Genomic DNA, 15,399 nt, shown 5'->3' with positions numbered 1-15,399 from the left:
GGAGATGGTAGAGGTGGCAAGAAGAGGGGGGAGTAGAGAGGAGGAAAGTGATGAGGGCATGATCCGCTAGAGTGAGGCTAGAAATGGAGAGGTGTTGAATATGTGGGAGAAGATCATAGGTGGTCAAAACATAATCCACTACACCCACCCCCCCACTGTGGGGAAAACAGGTGAAATTTCTTGAGCCAAGGAAGCAGGGGAGCCCGTCCAAGATCAATAACACATCAGATTCGCCCAGTTGTAGGAGATGTCTCTCATAACCTATGAGAGGCCCAAACTCATCCTGTGAGCACCTGTGACGACCAACTGACTCTGGTTCTATCTCCTGGAGGCAGAGAGCGTCCTCAACTCTATCGTGAAGGAAAACCTATATAATCCTGGTTAGGACGTTGAAGTCACCCAAAAGAATCACATCCCCTTGAGAAGTAAAATTTGATATGTCCTCGTAGAGATCGAGGAACAGGTCCCCCTTAGACTCCCTATGAGTGGTAAAGGGTGATGAGACAAGGGGGAAGTAATAAACTGCATTAGAGAAGCATCTTGGAGGGTTGACTTGGTTTCTTAGTGAGATGTTGAGCTAGTCTTCTATACTGGTTAGCCATCCTAACTTTGATGCATCCCTTGTTGAATCCATTCTATAAGGAAAGGATTGTTGGGAATTCCCCTTGTGGGTTTTGCCTTGGCCGTTAGCCTAATCACTAGTGTCTCTTGTCTCGTGTGCACTATGATCTCTACTTTCTTTATGTTTTTGAATGTATAATTGCTCAAATGACATAACTGAATAAAGTAAATGTTAAAAGGAAACATATATATTAGTCACAAGTAATTATCATGATAAAAAAATCTAGTTTGCAAACGAATTTTAACAATAGAAACACACTTACTCCCCCTATGATTGTTGCTCCCTCTAACTCCATGCTTCTGATCTTCCTCTCATGATTTCTCTCCCCCTTTGACATCAATGGCAAAGGGTAACTCCCCCTGACGAAATATCTCCTTCTGTCTTCTTGCAATTTTACTTTCTCCCCATGTCTTCTTCCAGGGCGACTTGTCCACTAAAACTTCAAATTAATGCAATTCACTGACGTATATTAAAAGCATTCATGTTAAGACTTGCTTTGTTTTCTTCGCTACTGCTAAAGAGGATGTGCTCTCACAACTTATTCTGACATCAATGACAACATCATTCAACTATCTCTTTTTGACAACTACTCTCCCTGTCTTGCTTGCCTAAATGAATAAATCAACCTATCCGGCATGAGATATTCCACAACTCTATCATCAGGCCACTATGAATCTGCCTTCCCAAATCAAATTGCCCAAAGGATAGATCTTCAAATTTGTAAACACAGCTAGTTAGACTCCCCCTCTTCAACATTCACAATACAGAAGTCTTTAAGCCAAATTGCCTAAAATGATATATGAACTTGCTTTGCTGCATAACCTTTCTGAACCTTGCTAGTTGTAGATTCATAATGGTCTTCCGACTTTACAAATCATGTGAACATGACCTCTAGCATTTCTTCATTCACCTATTTCTCTTGGTTTCTCTTTCTTCTCCAAACCTTGTACCTGAGAAGGAAGGTGGTACGCAAAGGGTAGTGAGGTGTTTTGGGAGATGGTAGAGGTGGCAAGAAGAGGGGGGAGTAGAGAGGAGGAAAGTGATGAGAGTATGAGCTTCCAGAGTGAGGCTAGAAATGGAGAGGTGTTGAATATGTGGGAGAAGATCATAGGTGGTCAAAACATAATCCACTACACCCCCCACTGTGGGGAAAACAGGTGAAATTTCTTGAGCCAAGGAAGCAGGGGAGCCCGTCCAAGATCAATAACACATGAGATTCGCCCAGTTGTAGGAGATGTCTCTCATAACCTATGCGGGGCCCAAACTCATCCTGTGAGCACCTGTGAAGACCAACTGACTCTAGTTCTATCTCCTGGAGGCAGAGAGCGTCCTCAACTCTATCATGAAGGAAAACCTATATAATCCTGGTTAGGGCGTTGAAGTCACCCAAAAGAATCACATCCCCCTGAGAAGTAAAATTTGATATGTCCTCGTAGATATCGAGGAACAGGTCCCCCTTAGACTCCCTATGAGTGGTAAAGGGTGATGAGGCAAGGGGGAAGTAACAGACTGCATTAGAGAAGCATCTTGGAGGGTTGACTTGGTTTCTTAGTGAGATGTTGAGCTAGTCTTCTATACTGGTCAGCCATCCTGACTTTGATGCATCCCTTGTTGAATCCATTCTATAAGGAAAGGATTGTTGGGTTTTCCCCTTGTGGGTTTTGCCTTGGTCGTTAGCCTAATCACTAGTGTCTCTTGTCTCGTGTGCACTATGATCTCTACTTTTTTTATGTTTTTGAATGTATAATTGCTTAAATGACATAACTGAATAAAGTAAATGCTAAAAGGAAACATATATATTAGTCACAAGTAATTATCATGATAAAAAAATCTAGTTTGCAAATGAATTTAAACAATAGAAACACACTTACTCCCCTTATGATTGTTGCTCCCTCTAACTCCATGTTTCTAATCTTCCTCTCCTGATTTCTCTCCCCCTTTGACATCAATGGCAAAGGGTAACTCCCCCTAACGAAATATCTCCTTTTGTCTTCTTGCAGTTTTTACTTTCTCCCTCTGTCTTCTTCCAGGGCGACTTGTCCACTAAAACTTCGAATTAATGCAATTCACTGACGTATATTAAAAGGGTTCATGTTAAGACTTGCTTTGTTTTCTTCGCTACTCCCAAAGAGGATGTGCTCTGTTTAGAAAATCTTCGGCAAAATCACATAATCAATCTTTTGTCGACGCGTTTCGAACCAACCAGTGTGATGCATCGTCAGGATGTGCTCTCACAACTTATTCTGACATCAATGAAAACATCATTCAACTATCTCTTTCTGACAACTACTCTCCCTGTCTTGCTTGCCTAAATGAATAAATCAACCTATCCGGCATGAGATATTCCACAACTCTATCATCAGGCCACTGTGAATCTGCCTTCCCAAATCAAATTGCCCAAAGCATAGATCTTCAAATTTGTAAACACAACTAGTTAGACTCCCCTTCTTCAACATTCACAGTACAGAAGTCTTTAAGCCAAATTGCCTAAAATGATATATGAACTTGCTTTGCTGCATAACCTTTCTGAGCCTTGCTAGTTGTAGATTCATAATGGTCTTGCGACTTTACAAATCATGTGAACATGACCTCTAGCATTTCTTCATTCACCTATTTCTCTTGGTTCTCTTTCTTCTCCAAACCTTGTACCTAATATCAGTGTTTTCCCCCATGGAAGACTTCACCATGCTTCTGCAATCACGAGTTGTGTCCATAGTTATGGCATATGTTGTTTGAAAATCAGAAAGGCAAAAAGATTTTCTTATGTTGATAATTACTTGTGTTATTCTTGTGTTCTTATTATCTTCTTTATATTCTTTTATCTTTGTATCATCAAGAAATCATCAAAACAAAACATGAAGATCAATGACACCAGATGTAGGCACTCAGACAGGGCTAAAACCCCTCTCTAGGGGAAAACCCAGTTAAACTCTTCCACTAATCAAATTGAGACAGACCAAGACCTTAGACCTGACCAAAGGACTTTCCTCATCCATCAAGTCAACCTTCCAGGATAATTCAACAAACTCCAGTAGTCTCTTCTTGTCTAGCAGCTTCAGCCCAGCAAATATCCAGAATTTCGACCCACAACTACTTCAGAATTTTAGCACAGCTATAGTACTGCAATTTCAGCCCTTCCAGCAACCTGGAAACTTCGCACATGTGAGACAAGGAGAGAGAATTCGACTTCTTATGCTTGACAAAGACTCCCTTCTCCTTCACCAGGGTTTCCTTCCTCTTCCTTGAATTTTGCACCCTTTTTCTGCCTCTAGCAACTGCAAATCAAACTTCTTGAGAATCTGCTCCAAATGAGTCGAGTTGCTGCCCTTTTATAGTGGTTTCTGCCTCTCTAATTAGGCCGAATTTTCCAGATTGAAGCCGACTTGGTGGAGGAGACCTAAATGACCTATCTTACATAAAAATAAATTTCTTCTTTGATAGATGAAGCCCAAGAAGGGTCTTTCACATATTGACAAAGACAAGGACTCTTGACATAAACCCTAGAAGCCTACAATAGAGGTTTTTATCTAAAAAAATTGACCCAAGCATGAAACCCATGTTTTAATAAGTCAATTTCTTTTATAATAAATATATTTTTTTTGACAAATACATTTCAAATACAATTATGAAGACCGACACTAGTTACATTCTTCAACACTCCCTCTTAACTAGACAAGTGTTCATAATTACATAGAGGTACATGGAAGATCTCAAAATGATATGCTCTGGATTTAAGAGATCTGTGGTTTATATCTTTTGACTTAGTTACCGGAGAATCCACAGTACGAACCATTTTTATGTCAACGTTTCAAATCCCAACTGGGATCCATCATCAGGACTTATGAATGATGATAAAAGAAGAGCTGATTAGAAGGAAATAAATAATTATGAGGATAATAGATTTAAGGATCAGCGGAATGTCGGCTTGAATTTTTATTTTTATTTATTAATTTTTTTATTTTATTTTTTAATTGAAGGTTTTTGAATAAATTATTTTTATTTTTACTGTTGAGATTTATATATTAATTTTTACTGATGAGTTAATATATTAATTTAATAATAATCATTAAATATTTAGTATATGTTAATATAATATTATTTATTTTATTTTGTATGAGAAATGTTAATTTACTTTTAATATATAAGTAATTATTAATTAAGTATTATTAATATTTATTAACACTATTAATATCTATTAACATTATTAATATTGATTTATTAACATTATTAACATTATTAACATTTATTAATATTAATTAGTTTAATATATTAATTAATTTATATAGCAATTAATTAATATATTAATTATTATTAATATTAATATAATTTGAAATAAAAATTTTAAATAAAAATTTAAACAATTTTAAATATTAATTCAATATACTTATTTTTCTATTCTTTAATATTAATTATCAAGTATTAATATTAATTACTGTTTAGTAATTATTAAGTGATTATTAATTAAGTATTATTAATATTTATTAACACTATTAATATCTATTAACATTAATAATATTGATTTATTAACATTTATTAATATTAATTAATTTATATAGCAATTAATTAATATATTAATTATTATTGATATTAATTACTGTTAATTAATTATTAAGTGATTATTAATTAAGTATTATTAATATTTATTAACATTATTAATTAAGTATTATTAATATTTATTAACACTATTAATATCTATTAACATTATTAATATTGATTTATTAACATTATTAACATTTATTAATATTAATTAGTTTAATATATTAATTAATTTATATAGCAATTAATTAATATATTAATTATTATTAATAGTAATATAATTTCAAATAAAAATTTTAAATAAAAAATTTAAATAATTTTAAATATTAATACAATATACTTATTTTTCTATTCTTTAAATACTAATATATATTAAAAATAAATTAACATTTCTCATACAAAATAAAATAAATAATATTATATTAACATATATTAAATATTTAATGATTATTATTAAATTAATATATTAACTCATCAGTAAAAATTTATATATAAATTTCAACAGTAAAAATAAAAATAGTTTATTCAAAAACCTTCAATTAAAAAAAAAATAATAATAATAATAATAAATTAATAAATAAAAATAAAAATTCAAGCCGACATTCCGCTGATCCTTAAATCTATTATCCTCATAATTATTTATTTCCTTCTAATCAACTCTTCTTTTATCATCATTCATAAGTCCTGATGATGGATCCCAGTTGGGATTTGAAACGTTGACATAAAAATGGTTCGTACTGTGGATTCTCCGGTAACTAAGTCAAATGACATGCTCTATGAAGAGTTCACAACACAGACAGTGCTACAAATTAGATACCTAACCAGGGTACTCTAATCATGTTGGACTAAGGTGCACTCAAGCTTTAGCCACTTTAGGTACCATCAGGCTTTTAAGCTCTAACACCAACCCAGGGATCTAGGTCCGTATCCAAGGTCTGAGCTCCATGACCAACGCCGCCCTCCCTACTTTGAGATCTAGACATCTACAAATAGGTCGACTAGATGTCCTCCCAAGCATCTTGTTGCCACAAGATCTTTCATCTCTCCTTATCAACTAGATCAGATATATATCCACCATTCCAAGCATGCTTCAAAACGTTCAACCTTTTATGGATAAATCCTGCGCAATCACAACCCCAATCAATAATAAACCTTTAGGTATATATACAAGTAAATACAAACCTTTGGGGTCCTCAGACACTCTGATGCTACTCATATCAATGTTGCGATAATCGCAATTGGGATTAAATTGGAAAGGGTCCGGAAAAAAGAAAAAATCGTAAAAATTGGGATAAACTCAATAAAAATTGGCAAAATACAAAAATTACAATTTTTTCGCAAAAAATCGTCGATATAATTGGTCGATTTAATCATTTCAAGGAAAAAATCACGCGATTTTCGCAACACTAACTTATATCAACATCAAGTTATCCAAATACAACTTGTCGGAAGCTTTCTTCTTTCACTTCTTCAGTAGCACCAAATACAACCTCATTATTTCTCAAGTCTTTTGTAACTTCATGAACATCCATTTGTAGTTCTTTCATTCATTATTCAGTTTCCTTCTTTATTGAAGGTATTCATTATCATTGTCATAATATACCCTCCCTCTCAACTAGGGAGATATACCTTTTCTTCTATCCAAGCTCCCTCTCAGCTTAAGGAGATCAACAGCTTCCTTCTTTTATAATATTGGAGAAACTTCATAACAATTCATTTCTTTTTCATGACATCAAGGTCATCTTTGATTATCATCATTCTTGTAGCTACCTTCATCATGCTTATTATTATGAACATCTTCAACATCATGAAGATCATGTACCTGCAAAACTTTTGTTATTCTTAACAAACCTTGTAGGACTTTAATTCTTGAAGGGCTTCCTTTGCAACAGAGCTTTTTCATGATTCAAGTCTTTCCTTTGAAGTCTCCTCCATAACCTTTATGTATTTTGCAAGCTTTCCTACCACAGAAAAAAATTATAAAGACAAGGTTATTAGTATAGAGCTTTTTCATGATTCAATTCTTTCCTTTGAAGTCTCCTCCATAACCTTTATGTATTTTGCAAGCTTTCCTACCACAGAAAAATTATAAAGAAAAGGTTATTAGTATACAATACAAACAAATCTCTATGTGAGGAGGAAACCAAACATAAAAGAGGAAACAAGGAACAAAATATTTATCATTTGGTAAAATGGTGAAGGCTCCCTCTTAGACCAATCTTTTTGAGGGATACCTACAACTTAGACAATCCAAAAATGTTCTAACAAGATATATTAGATCTACAAACTCTGAAAATCAAAACATATTACAAAACTTAAAATAGTAGACTAAGACGGATATAAGAGGATACTTAATAGTATAAGTCTTTGACTTCAGATTCTTCAGTCTTGTTCTTCTTAGGTGCAACTTCATCAGCAACATTTGCATGTTCTCTATCTCTCTTCTTATTCCTTGGATTCTCAAAACATTGGCTTTTGTAAAGTCCCATTTTGCGACAATTGTAGCACTCAATCTTTGATAGATCAACCTTCTTCTTTGGTCCTTTGAACTTCTTGAATGTTCCCTTCTTCTTGTGATGAACAGAGTAGGCATTAGAAGTGTTGTTTTATTCATCCTCCTTTTTGTCACTTACTAACGAGAAGTGGGCTTCTTCTTGACTACATGCATCCCACATTTGTTCAAAGGTTGGAGTATCTTTCCAACTGCTAATTCCTGATGCAAAAGCACTCCAACATTTTGGTAGACCTAGTAGAGCAACAATCACGAGTTCTTTCTTAGGTATAACTTCATAAATCGCTTGGAGTTCATCTCTTATTCTAGAGATCCTTACAAAGTCTGATGAAACAGTATCATCTTTTGTCATCTTTATTGTTCTTAGTTCATTCTTGAGGCTAGCTATCTAACTATTGTTCTTGATTTTAAATAACTTGGAGAGGGCTTCATACATTTCTTGAGTGGAATCTATATTGGATATGTATGGAATTAGAGTGTCCTTCACTCCATCTACTGTTAGATTCATGGTTAATATGTCAATTTCCCTGAACTTCTCCTTTCCTGCATCATCAGTACGTTTCTTAACTTTTCCTTGAACGAGATCCAAAACTTTATGCTTAGTGAGAATAAGATCTATCCTCTTCCTCCATGCCCTGAAGTTGGAGGCTCCTTCTAGCTTGTTTTTTGTCTTCATTGAGGTTGACATGGTCTCTATAGATAGTAGGGTTCTCTTCTTATATGATCCTTTCCTTAATGACCTTCTCTTGTTCCTTCTTCCTTAACCTTTCTTTCAATTGACCTTCAAGATGCCTTTTTCCTTCCTTCTTTACCTTAGCTCTAATACCATGTTAAAAAATTAGAAAGGCAGAAAGATTTTCTTATGTTGATAATTAGTTGTGTTATTCTTGTGTTCTTATTATCTTCTTTATGTTCTTATTTTATCTTTGTATCATCAAGCAATCATCAAACAAAACATGAATATCAACGACACCAGATGTAGGCACTCAGCCAGGGCTAAGACCCTCTCTAGGGTAAAACACAACCAAACTCTTCCACTAATCAAATTGAGATAGACCTTCCTCCTCCACCAAGTCCGCCTTCCAAGATAATTCAACAAACTATAGTAGTCTCTTCTTGTCTAGCAGCTTCAGCCCAACACCAATCTAACATTTCCCCCCCAGCTACTTCAAAATTTTGGCCCAGCTACAATACTGCAATTTCGGTCCTTCCAGCAACCCAGCAATTTCGCACTTGTGAGACAAGGAGAGAGAAAATTCAACTTCTTATGCTTGACAAAGACTCCCTTCTCCTTCGCTAGGGTTTCCTTCCTCTTCCTTGAATTTTGCACCCTTTTTCTGCCTCCAGCCACTGCAAATCGAACTTCTTGAGAATGTGCTCCAAATGAGTCCAGTTGTTTGCCCTTTTCTAGTGGTTTATGCCTCTCTAATTAGGCCAACTTGTCCAGGTTGAGGTCAACTTGATGGAGGAGGCCTAAATTACCTATTTTACATAAAAAAAATTCTTCTTTGATAGATGAAGCCTAAGAAGGGTCTTTTACATATTGACAAAGACAACGAATCTTGAAATAAACCCTAGAAGCCTACAATGGAGGATTTGACCTAAAAACATTGACCCAAGCATGAAACCCATGCTTTAGTTAGTCAATTTCTTTTATAATAAAAAAAAAATTCTTTCTTTTGACAAATACATTTCAAATACAATTATGAAGACCGACATTAGTTACATTCTTCAACATATGTAACACTCAATGTGGTACCTGAAAGACGGAGCAATTGACATATACTTTTTGTTGATGAAGCCATTTGGATATCAGCCTTGTTTTCCTGCAAACTTGCTTCTAGGATTTTGATAATGACTTTGATAATCATCCTTGTCATAAGCTTTGCAATCCCTAGCCTTATGCCCAAAGGTATTACATGAAAAACAATAACCAGGAAATATACTACGGTACCTGGATGTAGGAAATCCTCTAGGTGGTGTAGTTTTCCAGAAGCCTTCTTCTTGAGTTTTCTTCACTGTTGGTTGTTGATTCTAGGTTCTCTTGATTGACTGATCTTGAATTGTTACTAGTTGAACATTCTCTTCTGGAGGCATGCATTCCTCCTTCTTGATAGGTTCCTTGATGATGCTTGCATAACTCTTTTGTTCAGCTTCTTTTCCTGTCATCATGGAGTTTGATCCCTTATCATCATAAGTTGGCCTGTATCCTAATCCAGATTTGTCATCACATGGCCGTTGACTGTTGATAATCTCATCCAACATTTTAGTGTTGTTTACAAAATTTTGTTGAGCATTTTTCTTATGAACTTCCGTTCTTAGTGAAACTATCTCTGCTTCCAAACTTTCCTTCAATTTAGCATTTTCTTCCAACTGGTTTTTGAGTGTCTCTTCAATTATTCTGGATTCCTTTGACTGGACTTTCAAATTGATGATGGTCTTCTCTAATTTTTCAGATTTTTTGTTGAAATTCTTAGAATGCTCTTTTAGTTCACTTAGCTCTTTCTACAATTCCTTGACTTTCTTTCTTTCTAATTTTAGAGCTTTTAAAGTGTTGACCAGTTCTCTCTCAAGATCTACTTCTCCTTCAACTTCATCATTCTCAACCACCATGAATAACAATCTTTCTCAGTCACTGTTGTTGCTTTCCTCATCAGATGAAGAACTGTTTTCTTTTGAATAGAGACTTTTCTTGGAGAATTTTCTTTTACTATGTTTCTTGTCTCTTTTCTAATTTTTCATTTCCTTCTTAGGAGCTTCTTCTTCATCATCACTATTTGAACATCTTGCATAAGGACATTTCGAAGCAAAATGACCAATTTCACCACAATTAAAACATTTCAAGGAAGCTTACCTTTGTACTTACCAGTTCCTTTCTTCAACTTCCTCACACAGTTGGCTATTTCCTCATCTAAAATCACTACAGCTACAACTGGAGCTAGACTATGACTGCTGCTTGTTCTTCGTTGTTTTCTTTGATGCCTTGAAAGTTGCTTCTCTTTTAGATGGATTTTCTTGTTCTATTCTCATTTCGTAAGTTGTAAGTATACCATGCAAATCATCCATGTTTAACGTGGCAAGATCTATTCTTTCTTCTAGAGCTGAGACTTTAGAATCAAATCTCATCAGAAGAGATCTTAGAACATTTCGAACAATTGCTTTGTTCTCCATTGGTTCTCCCAATCCATGCAAAGCGTTTACTATTTCATTTACAAAAAGGAAGTAGGTTGCAATATTTTCATCTTCCATCATTTTTAGCTACTAAAATTATGCTCTGAAGATTTGAAGTTTGGTCTCTTTGACTTTCATATCTCCATATATGCTTTGAAGCTTGTCCCAAACCTCTTTTGCAAATTCGCAATGCATTACTTTTACATAAAATGAACCTGAAAGGCCAGTTAAAATAGCATTCTTGGTTTTTGCATTGCCTGTAGAAAATTGTGTTTAGCTTGTAGCCCAACCCAGTTTTATGTTTTGCATGGTTTAATGCCCAAACCCATCATGAAATATGAGACTGATAATTGCATTTACATAAAACATTAGAGCTACTCTACTATTTCTCTTTGCACAGCTAACAAACTAGAAAAGTTACAAGCACACACACTTTTAGACACTGATTTTTGGTCAAGATGACCCTGGAAAAATCCCCACTGCCTCTTGGGGAAAACCAGTTCTGAAGGGAGCCTTTATTTTGTTTCTTATAGGAGAATTTTACAAAAAATAAATTCAAGAAGAATTTAACTTAATCTCTTCCATTTTTAGCAGCTCCTCAGAGGTTCATTTCACTATAATTTATGGAGTAATGTTTTCTTCTCACAGTCCTCTCATTCCAGTGAAGAAATTGTCATCCTATCAGCTCACAGTACACAAGAAGTTTGATACATGGAACAAATAAAGCTTCAGAACTCTAACAACTATCTCTCTGCTAGAGATAGAACCCCTGTAGCAGGCTTATCTACCAAATACAACTCACTGAAGGCCCCGAAAAATTGACTGTAGTTTACTTAGGCAGGCCCAAGAAATGTGTTGCCCAGGCCCAAGATTCTTGGTCTCTTATCAGCTGACGGTTGGGTGAGAAATACGGTGCCTGAACGCTGCCTCTAACTCAGAAAGCAATTCGACTTGGTTGTTGAAGGTTTTATAGTTGCTCCATAGAGATTCGAGCCTCCTTCACTGTTTCAGCTCGGCCTCCTGAGATTCAAATCTCAGCTAGACTCTTCTCCTCTTGCTGTTCGATTTTCCTCCACACAAAAACCCTGCCTCATTTCCTCTACTTTCCTACTCTTCTCAATGTTCTCATGAGTTGAGGTGAAGAATGAGCTCTTTTTGTCTTTCGAATGAGATAGGAACCCTATCCCTAAGATCTAATGCTTGAGATTTAATCTCAAACCATTAGATCAAGGGTGGAAATGAGTCCCCCACTTGACTCCTCCTTATGCGGTCCCCTTTCTATTAATAAGTCTTCCTCGTACTTTTTGATGTTTTTAGTACCATGGTCGCTTTTTCCTCATAAAGTCAATTTAATAAAATAAAGTGTACTTAGTACTTTTAGTACACTTTATTTTATTAAAGTAACTTTTAAAACACATGTGACTTTAATAATAAAGTACCTAGTACATCTCCACATAAAAAGTACATCAGCCCTCTTGATATGAAAAACTCATAATATCACTTAGACAAAAGGTGATTTATGTGTCTCCCACGGCCAAAAGGAGAAAAGCCTAGGAAGCACCTCCTTGGCACTTTTTCAACATTACCTTCATAAGGTTTGTTACCAGCATCATCTGTTGGAGGAGCAGGAGGTTCAGTGTACCCACTTACTATAGGGTTCCAGACATCAAATCCCGGTGCTTGCACATATGTTTTCATTCTTCCACTCCAAAACACATAATTCTGTCCATCAAACAGTGGAGTCCAATTCTTGGTGTAATCCATGATCTCCCTTCCAGTGGTTAGACTGCTTGTGAAGGAATCTGCTTTGATTCCAATTGTTGGAAACACTGAGAGGGGGGCAAATCAGTATTTCACTTCAATGGGTTAATTTTAAACTTTGGAGAATTAAATATCAAACATAAATCAGCATCACATCACATGAACAGTACAGGAAATTTTTAGTCGGAAACCCTTCCAGGAGAAAAACCATTGAAAACAGCATGACAAGTACTATCAGCTAATGGTGGTCTCGTTAGCAAATCCATTGATCTTCCCATTCATCTACTTCAAAAATGCGGGACTTCTTCTAGCTGCTGCTTGGGTTTACATCAATGACAACCATATTCCAACATTGCTTATGGATTTCAACCTTATGCATTCTGTGGAAAATCAGGTGAATGTCTGTTTTGTATCATAAGGACATCTCTTTGTCCGCCTTTTGTTCTATGTGTAGGGATGAGGTGTGCTATCAGCTCCTAGTTACAAGTGCTCTATTGATCAAAGGTGCAAAATCTTTAGATCCAACATATTATTTTGAATTTATTTGTCTTAGTAGCTCTGAGGAAGAGGTTATGATATCCTTTGTATATACTTTTCCAGTTTTCCCCCAGTTGTAAATATTATTATGTAACAATAAGACGTATTTTCAACGGAAAACAATTTAAAAAAGAAAAACATTAAACTTTCAATGTTTATATTTATTACATATAATGCATTTTAAGTTTCTTGACTATATGCAAAACTCACTTAGCACTTTGGAATATTCCTATGCCTACAAGGAAATTTATGCTTCAAATAAGAACATCAGAAAAAAGAAAAAAACTAAACATAAAATTTAAAACAACGTATTTATTCCATGTAAATGCATATTATGTTTCTGCAGTATATAAATAAAATTAAGTAACTACCACAAGCATTGGGCAGACAAGGAAATAGCTTAGAAAAATGTTTATTACTTTCTTAGAGTTAAAGCCATCTCCTGGTAGCATATAAAAAAAATCTGCATCTGCACGCATTGGCCATCCTAGCCGAAAACAATCCACTGACCTGCAAATGAAGATAGACATGTCACATCAGTGCATGCACAAAATATTAACACGTGAAGGTGGGTGAAATCTGACCAACTTGTCAAAAATGTATTAGCCATACCAGAAATATTCATTCAGATCATCATAATTCCTCCATTGAGAATGTTTTGCAGTGCCATCCTTGCTTCTCTTGGCTTCCTGTGAAAGCAAAATAAAACTAACTATAATGACTCTTATCTGTGCCAACAAATTCAAAATTGGAGAATGCATAACAACACAACAATGTCTAGATGACATTAGATACAAGAACAAGCAGAGAGACTACACATGATACATGAACAGTACCATTGCAATGACTTCATAGATGGGGGTCACAACTTTTCTGAGAAAGGACTCCTCATCACCTCCATATGCTGGCTTTACATTTTCCCCTGTTGTAGGACTCACCTTGCCAGCTAACATCCCATACAGCTCAAATGCCATCTGAACTAGTAAAAATATCAGTAGTTTGAAAAGATTTTGCCAGTGTGATATATAATACATGCAAGGCTTTGCAATGTAAATCAATATCTAAAGACAATTCGGATCTGTAACAACAGCAAACACTTTTAAGATAACAGAGACAAAAGAATAACAACTTAAGCCTACATAATTGGGTCTGAACCTTCCTGAATATTTCACTGTGTGAGATACAAGGTAATGTTGTGCAGCACAAAAGAGTTCTCATAAGTTAAATGAAATCTCTTCAAGGTATATTTAGGTTCAGTGAAATAAAAAGAGCAAAATACAACTAAATTAGAATAGGACAAACCTTCTTGAATAACATAATATCCAATGAAGTCCCCAGGTGTTGAAAATAGTAGCGAGCAAGGTCTTCTTTAACTTGTGCCTTAATCAAGAAGACCACAAGCAGTCCTTCTTTAGCATGCACAAGTTCCTACAAGTTAGGATGAGTTCCTAAAAGTTAGGACGAGTTCATGAAGCAGTTTAACTCATGCGAATAGTTGGAGGCTCAGTTGTTTGTCTCCTAGTGCGAGGTAGAAGTCTCAATGGTTATTTGTGGCTAGGACAAGTTGCAAGGGTCAGACTCAGTTAACAAGTCAATCACAAGACTGAGTTCCAAAAATAGATTTAGATGGGTCAAAATGCTTATAAGGAGGTCGAAAGGCACAATTGTAATCAATTGTTTTGTGTGAGCACAATGTTGTGAGACAAGACAATAGAGAGCACAAGTTTGTGTGTATGAGCTAGCAGAGCTAGGAAGAGCATGAAGGAGAGGCCTATACACAGTGTTTGGCAGAGGAAATTCTTGGTGGTACGTGCTGGGGAATAGGATGAAATTTCCAGGGCCAGCACAAGGATTTAGGAGCTAAAGACAGGGTTCTTGCAAGCAGGGATTCGAGCTAAGTACTAGCAGGGAGAACGAGCTTGTTCTCTAGAGAAATAATTTTCCTTGAAATAATTCTATTTGCTCAAACTTTGTCAACAAAATTTCTACAGCTAGCAGAGGGTTTTCCCCATTGGGTTCCCTAGAAAATTTTGTGTTTTTACTATCGTTTGAATGTGTTTAGTTTCCGTTCTATTCCGCTGCAAATTGGTAGAGAAATTTTGTCTTAATGAAAAGAAACTAGTGTTCAGATTGTTCATTATAGCAGAGCAAGATTTCAAGGATTTTCTACACCAGGGGGCAGCTCAATTTGTGTCGCCATGAAAATAAGTGTTATGTATGAGGAGGTTCGAGGTTCAAATCCCTGACTTACCTGTGTCTG

The 15,399-nt window shown here is 35.4% G+C and overlaps 1 protein-coding gene across 1 annotated transcript in view; it reads right to left on the bottom strand.

Annotated features, from left to right (window-relative positions):
- Nucleotides 1-15,399, bottom strand: part of LOC149237038 (callose synthase 3-like) — a 305,860-nt gene that overhangs the window by 179,529 nt on the left and 110,932 nt on the right. The window contains exons 11-13 of the mRNA XM_089372560.1: nt 13,976-14,113; nt 13,752-13,828; nt 13,559-13,649 (exon numbers count right to left, since the gene is read on the bottom strand). Of these exons, the coding sequence (XP_089228686.1) occupies nt 13,559-13,649; nt 13,752-13,828; nt 13,976-14,113 (306 nt within the window). The remainder of the gene's footprint in view (nt 1-13,558; nt 13,650-13,751; nt 13,829-13,975; nt 14,114-15,399) is intronic.

This window comes from Pinus tabuliformis, chromosome 8 (genome assembly GCF_031772625.1).
Source record: "Pinus tabuliformis cultivar Carrire ecotype Pingquan chromosome 8, CPIR1, whole genome shotgun sequence".
Taxonomy (NCBI): domain Eukaryota; kingdom Viridiplantae; phylum Streptophyta; class Pinopsida; order Pinales; family Pinaceae; genus Pinus; species Pinus tabuliformis.
The sequence above is the reverse complement of the archived record's forward strand: the minus strand, read 5'-3'. Positions and strand labels throughout refer to the sequence as shown.